Source organism: Symsagittifera roscoffensis, chromosome 10 (genome assembly GCF_963678635.1).
Source record: "Symsagittifera roscoffensis chromosome 10, txSymRosc1.1, whole genome shotgun sequence".
Taxonomy (NCBI): Eukaryota; Metazoa; Xenacoelomorpha; order Acoela; family Convolutidae; genus Symsagittifera; species Symsagittifera roscoffensis.
Window position 1 is genome coordinate 14,395,465 of NC_087071.1, and position 7,102 is coordinate 14,402,566.

General features: G+C 47.2%; 1 protein-coding gene across 1 annotated transcript; it reads right to left on the reverse strand.

Moving 5' to 3' along the window:
- Positions 1-4,215: 4,215 nt before the first annotated feature.
- Positions 4,216-4,830, reverse strand: LOC134854984 (uncharacterized). The gene has a single exon (XM_063871364.1). The coding sequence runs from the start codon at positions 4,828-4,830 to the stop codon at positions 4,216-4,218; it is 615 nt and encodes a 204-aa protein (XP_063727434.1).
- Positions 4,831-7,102: the final 2,272 nt, after the last annotated feature.

Below are 7,102 nucleotides of genomic sequence, written 5' to 3' on the forward strand. Positions count from 1 at the left end.
AGCTTCATTTCGTGAGGGTCATAGGCTGTAGAAATTTCCCTTAACGGGTTGGCGGGGCTCTTTCTCTCACCTGATGACTGACGTCCGCCAATAACCTCGTATTCAGTGGTCCCATTGTATTGTCTCTGGGCAAACCCTCCAGATCTGCCAATCGCAGAGTACTGGCGGAACTAAACTGCTCCTCTTCGGCCAAAAGCCAGTCTACGCCCGCTTTCCGGTATAAACCGGGTACCGTAGGGTCGTGCCCGTCGAGCATTTTCTTCGCGTCCGAATGACAGGTCAACAGCTTCAAGTTCAACTTGATCGCTAAGTCTGCTTTATATCTTACCCAGTGGTTGGGGTCTGATCTGTTCCATAGCAACTCACTGACCTTGCTTGTATCAATCATCGCTTGAGAATCTGCTTGCGAGTTCCTTTGAGCCGGCGGCGTCCTTGTAGGTTGGGTTGCGGTGCTCGTAGTTGCTTGAGGAGCCACCTATGGTCGGCCACCTCTCTTCCTCAGTCGATTCCACCAGGATCGATCTCGGGGAGCGGGAGCGGTCCCCAACCTCTCTCTCACGTCAGGACTGGGAGTGGGCTGCACCACGTTTGCCACTGGCCAGAGGTCCCAGATGATTTTCTTAAGGATGAGGTACATGGAACCTCACCTGCCGGCAGGTCTACCTCATGCCACCGGGTTGACCATTTCCGCAGCTCAGCTTCCATTTCTTCTATCCTCGTTTGAAATGCTTCGTTTATCCACTGTATCCCCGGTTGGGTATTGAAGTGTATACCATCTCTCGTCAAGGCACCGTGGTCCAACATTCTCAGTGCATTTTTGAAGTCCATCAACCGGAGTTCATTGGGATTCTCTGTCAAGTCGGCTATCGGTGAGCCGGCGTCCGTGTTGCGAGGGATGGTAAATAAGCACACAATCCTCGGTCTATACTTCTCCTTCAACTCGTTGAGCAGACAGATCAACAATGATTCCCACTTCACCTCAGGGTTGACGGGATTCCTCGAGACTTCGTTAGTCCCTGTCATCAAGGTTAATGTCCACCCGATCATCGTTCTGCAGTTCCATCATCTTGACCACTTGAGCAACTGAGGCACCGCCAAAAGAGATTACAGTGGTCTGCGCCACCACGAGGATAGCTTTCAGATACTTCACCAAGCTATCACCTATAATCAGTTGTTGGCTGCCAGTTGGCACCGGTTGGTGGGTCGTCGCCGGGTTCCAGGTCATACCATTCAGGCACACCCTCGGGTGTTCTGCGGCAACCTGCACGAAGGTCCTTCGGGTGTTGAGATCCTTTCGGATGTCGATCACTCGCAGCCTCATTTTGGCTCCACCAACTACCGGACCGGCCGTTTTTGTGGGATTTGTTGTCTTCTCTTTCCTGATGGGTGACTGGCCTGCACGCTGAGAATGAACGATCCTACCCAAGCTTCTCTCCCTTGCTCGGCGTATCTCCTGCATCGTAGCTTTGGACACCTGCTCGAACTTCTCCTGAAACGGAGGTGCCAGGTAGGTATCTGAGGGATCAGGTATCGTGTTTCTCGCGTTTGAAGGCGAGCTCATTCGTTGCGGGGCTGTCACTTCATTCCGTCTATAAAGCTTGTGAGCCTTAGCCTTGGTCGTCGTATCGGGGCTCATCATTGTCAGGACATCTGGTGACAACTTGCTCACTCTCAAATTTTGGAGTTCCTTCAGGTGCTTTGTCTCTTCCTCCTGGAAAGCGATCTGTAATTCGTCATTTTATCTCTTCCATTCGTCACAATCCTTCGTTTTCTCATTGTATTCATCAAACTTGGCGCACAATTCTTTCCAGTCTTTGTCCCTGTTTTCGAGAGTTTCACTGGTTTCTGCCGTCTGTATTTCCATCTTATTCATTCTCACCTTCTTTGATGATGGAGCTGCGGTTGGTGAGTCCACAGAATGCGATGGGACCGGCCCATCGCGTGATCTTTTCAATCCGAAGAGAGACTGCGCTGAGCAACTGGGGCGTACTGGCATTGGCCTTTCTCCCAGTCTATAATCCCTTTGTTAGCCTAGCCCTGACTCACGGGCCAGGTCATGCCCAGACATCTACTTCGTATAGGTCTTTTCCTGCTCCGCTCGGCGGTACCGGACTAACAGAGAGCCAGCATTAACACTACTTCTGTGGGGCGGTCCACACGGCCTTCTCTTCAAAAACGCCTTAAGGAGTGCGACGGTGAACATCGCCAACTCCGGTTCTTCCAATCCAAAATTGAAATCTATCGACCGCTGACATATCTCGTCTAGAGCCGGTCATTGGTGTCACTCATACTTCGTGTAGGTTCTGTTTTGTTTCTTCGATTCCAATTCAAATCCAATAAACAATCGTACAATCAATCACGGTCTAAAAGACAAGTCACGACTTAGATTGATCATGCCAGCTATCTCATTCTAAAAGCAAGACTTCTATCATTTCTTTTAAAGCCAGTCAATTGAAATTCTAATTTTGCTCTTAGTTTAAAAGCTAGCACCGTAGTGGATTGTCCACCTGCGATCTCGTCAAAGTAATATTAATGAAAGCTGTCACCTTTCGCGCCTGGAGTGGTCCGGGTTACCATAACATAAACATCACATAAAACGTAACGTAACGACAACATAAGATAACATAAGATACAAATATCATATATCAACACTATTACATAAAAACCAAGTACCTAATAAATATCCTGAAACTTGATCCTAATTCCCAAAAACTAAATCTATTAAAAACTAGTAGCACTAAATGCAGCTCTAAAAATACTCACGTAGTACTTTTCATGCAAGTAAACCTATATGTCGGTTTGCAAAAGTTTTACATGTACAAGGGCATATATCTCTCGGATACAACTTTTTTTATCTATTGGGATCAAAGACCGGCCAGGAGAGAGAGGTCACCCCTCTATCAGCTAGGAAGTTGAGTTACAGCCAGCACTAAACTCTCGGGATTCCCTGTTGTCTGTCAAGGACCTTAGTCACTAAGAAACACTAGTGTTTTTGTGGTATCCGTGATGCAACAGGGGGCAGCGCTGTCATCCTTTCCTCACCAGGCCTCTGTTTTCACAAAACTCGGTGTTTTTGTACTCTCTCAAAATCGGCCGCAGGAGCTGTTTTAAAAATCACATCCGCGGTTATCGCTATAGCACCCTTACGGTCCGTGAGTATGAATCACTGTCCGCGACAATGATATTGGTTGAGTAGTGATTCGGTAGCTGAAAATATGATTCAAAAATTCGTCAAAAAGCGGTTTCGTGGCGTTCTTGCCCTCCGTTTCTAGTTCTCCTGTTTCCCTTGTCGATTTTAAATTTTTTGATCATGAGATTTTTGGTCTGAGTGAGTCCTACGATTATCCATCGCCCAGAATCGAGCACATCGAGATTGGATTTGGGAACATGTAAGGTACTATCTGGAGCGAACCAGTATGACCCAGTGTTATCGTGGCTGATATATTTGAGGCTAGCTTGATCGACATCCTGAATCGTCAGGATGTTCTCCTCGGGATCTGCAGGTAGATCATGGAGCCATTCGAGCACTCGTAAGTTTGTTAACTTTTTCTCATGCATCTGCTCCATTTCAGGTTCGAATTCCACTCCCGGTTCTGAGCGATCGTCGATCCAGTCCTGTCATGTGTCGTTGAACAGGTCGATCCCCTGTGACACCACTATTTTGTTCAGACCCACTGTCGAATCCGCCACGTCGCTCAAAAGAATCCTGTCCACGACAAAGTCTTCACCATACGGGTTGTATTTCTTTTTATTCCTTCCCCTCTTATCCTGGCGTGTTTCCATGGTAAAGGGAAAGTCAGGCTCTTCTCCTTTATCAACTTCGGTCTGCTCGGGGTAGTCCCAGTCCTCTTCGGTATATGGTAGGGTTCCGTCATCAACCTCCTCTCACTCGGTTAATTCCAGGTCAAGTGCTAGATCACAGTCATCCACCACTTCATTCCTGTCGTTTTTGTCTCGTGTGCCTCTCTCATTTGCCTCACAGGCCGGGTTAACTATCAATTAGTCCTCATCGTTCATGTCAGCCAGAATTCACCAGTCCTTGCATTGTGCGGTTTGATATTCTCGTAATGAGCAGCCCGTCCGGTGGTCAACCGATAAAAACGACCACCCTGGTGCACTTAAGTTATTTGAATTTGACCACGCCATTTTTTCAGTAATTTTTGGTACTCTTGGAGTAACGACTTACTGAAACACCTAGATATAGTCCCCAACTGTTTAGGCTTTTGAATCAGCGGTCCTCTTGTCAAACCGCCTTTTCTGCCTGTTTTGAGCCTCCTGCGTGTTTCTCCTGTACGGATCATTGAGTTCCTGTTGCCTCCTGATCTCGTCATGCACGTACGTTTGTGGCGCTGTTCTCTTACACTCGTACTCAGGGTAGAAGAACGTTAATGGGACGGCCTTCTCGTTGCCTGTTAACATCATGTGCGGGCTTATTCCCGTGGTGGAGTGTTCAATGCTATTGTAAGTGCCCATTACCTGCGGCAAGTGCCTATCCCAGTCGTCCAGGTATCGTGAGCTATAGACCCTCAACGTGGAAACTAGTGTGCGATTTTGTCTTTCGACCAGGCCATTCGTTTGTGGAGGATAAGTGGTCGAGTGGACCTTTGCCACTTGCGACTCCTTCATTAACTCCTTTGTGAGATCTCTGCAATTGTCTGACTGGAATTCTATGCCATTGTCTGACTGAAATTCTATGCCATTGTCTGACTGGAACGTGATCGGGCATCCGTGCCTTGCTATCCAATCATTTATCAAATGATCACACGTCTCCTCCGCTGATGCTGTCATGGAGGGAGCTGCCTCTGTGTATTTCGTAAAATGATCAATCATTACCAGCTTTTGGTTATAGCCCTGGCCGTCATGCATACTTTCTGATGATCGATTTGTAGCACCTCATTGAACCCTGACGACACCATCGATTGAAGGGAAAATCTCAACTTCCTGGGATCTTTCGCTTGCTGGCATGACAAGCGTGCATAAATCCATTTCTCACAGGCATTCTTCAAGCCTGGCCATTCAAACTGCTTCTGTAGTCGGTTATACAACTCATCCACGCCTTGATGACCCATCTGATTAGTTGAACGGAACAGTAATTCAGTTTGATACAGCTGTGGTAGTACTATCGGGTTGTATTTGTAAAGAAATTTGTCTTCTTCTTTGCGCTTTCAGGTCACAATCCCGTTTTTGTTCAAGTATAATAAACCCTTTCTCTTTAATTAACATTGCTGTAGGATCTTATAGCTGTCTTCTTCCAAATTGCCCTTGTCAGTTGGTCTATTTGCTATCCATTTCTTTAGATTGCTTGTCCTCTTATCCTTTCGTTGAGCCCCTAAAAGATCAAGTCGGTACCTGGCTTTAAGATATGTCTTCATCACCTTTAGCTGTCTGCTGATTATATCCGGAGCATGGGCATCGTCCATCATTTTAACACACCATATCTTTTTCAAAGGTGTCGCGTCTTGCTCTAATGGTTACAGATTGGTACGGACGTAACCTAGTTGGACGTTTCGACAGTGCGATTAGCTCAAGCTCATCTCCGGCATTATCAACTACCGTGCTTTTCTCATCGGAGGTATACCGGTCCGTGTCTGGATCTTGATGCATCTCTTTATCCAGCCCGCGCTGCTTCCATTCTATTAGCAAATAATGAATCGCAACCTCCGAGACGTCGGAATTGGAGTTAGTCTCTGACACATTTTCCCAAGACTGAGACTCTGACCCATCATTCGAGCTGATGGAGTCTGCATTGCCGCCCTCTGATCTGTTCTTGAGGTTTCTCAATTTTTGGGACAAAATTTTGCCCCTTCGTCGCTTCAGCGTGAACTCCCCGGACAAATCAACCTGGCCTGGCCAGACATGAATTGGCTCCCCGGACAATGTTTCACCTCCGCATGAACAGTCCGAATTCGGCTCGTACTCCTCCCTCGAATCAGTGAACTGAACTCTTTTTGTCACGCTGGATCTTAATTTAACACTGACCTCTTGAGCGGTCTGAGTACCGGTTGCTTGTTGACGTTCCACATAAGGAAATCTTTTGGTATCGAATTCACTAACTGATTCACTATCGATCGGCAATCCAGTTCAACGCCTCGACTCCGAATTGCTACCGGTCTCTTCTCCTCGCTTTCAATGATGGTCAAACTCTACATGGTCTCCATTTATTCATGATCATGCACTCCAGCTTCTCTTTCAAACAGATCACGGATCTTCCGCATGACATCGGGTGCTACGTTCACCGTCTTGTGTCAAATGGGCTAAGCTGTTGAGGCCCAGCCTGGTAAGTTCTTATTGCACCAGGTTTGAGCGAACTAGCAAATCCAATGGAACCGGATCACCCTTCGCCAACACATTTATCTCAGCAGCCGTTTCTACGGGAGGTTCAGGGTGTCCTGGTATGGGTTGCCCGGACTTATCAAGCCACCTGGTGAGTGCCAGCTTGTCATAGGTATGTTAATCCAAAAAAGAAAAGCCATCCTTAATTTTTGCCTGGTTAGCTCGCTTCTCTTCTAAAAGCTCGTAGAACTCCGTCTTCTTGCTGAGGTTGTCGGCATTCTGGTGCTTGTCACGTGTTCGATGCTTTTAAATCATGTGATAGCCTTCCAGACGCTCGATCCAGCGACCGATATAGCTTTGGTTAATCGAATAAGCCTTTAGCCAGGCAGGAGCTCGGTTGTCCACGCGTAACTTGAATGGTGCACTCCCTAAGTAGGCCCGATACTTTTCAACAAAGGTAATCACTGCGAAAATCTCCGCTTTCGGTGCACCGTATTTCGTTTCATTGTCTTAGGAAATTACTCCCACAGGCTATCGGCCGGAGAACAGTCCTTCCGTTCCACTTTTGTTCCTGGTGAAGTATGCCCGATATCGCAACTACTGATGCGTCTGTGTCTAGCACAAACATCCCTTTCTCTGTCGGCATACCGAGGACCGGAGCGTCGCAACGTTCGCTCTCAATGTTCTCAAAAGAGATCTGAGCCTCGTCAGTCCAGCTGAATTTCCTACCCTTATTTCGCTTCAACTGCTGCATGGGATATATCTTGTCAGCACGCTCTTTGTTAAACTTTAGGCAATAATTAGCGAATCCGAGAGAGAACATCAATTG

Bases quoted from the DNA above. Each gene is read 5' to 3' on its own strand.
- LOC134854984 (XM_063871364.1), bottom strand. From the start codon at position 4,830: ATGATTGATCATTTTACGAAATACACAGAGGCAGCTCCCTCCATGACA.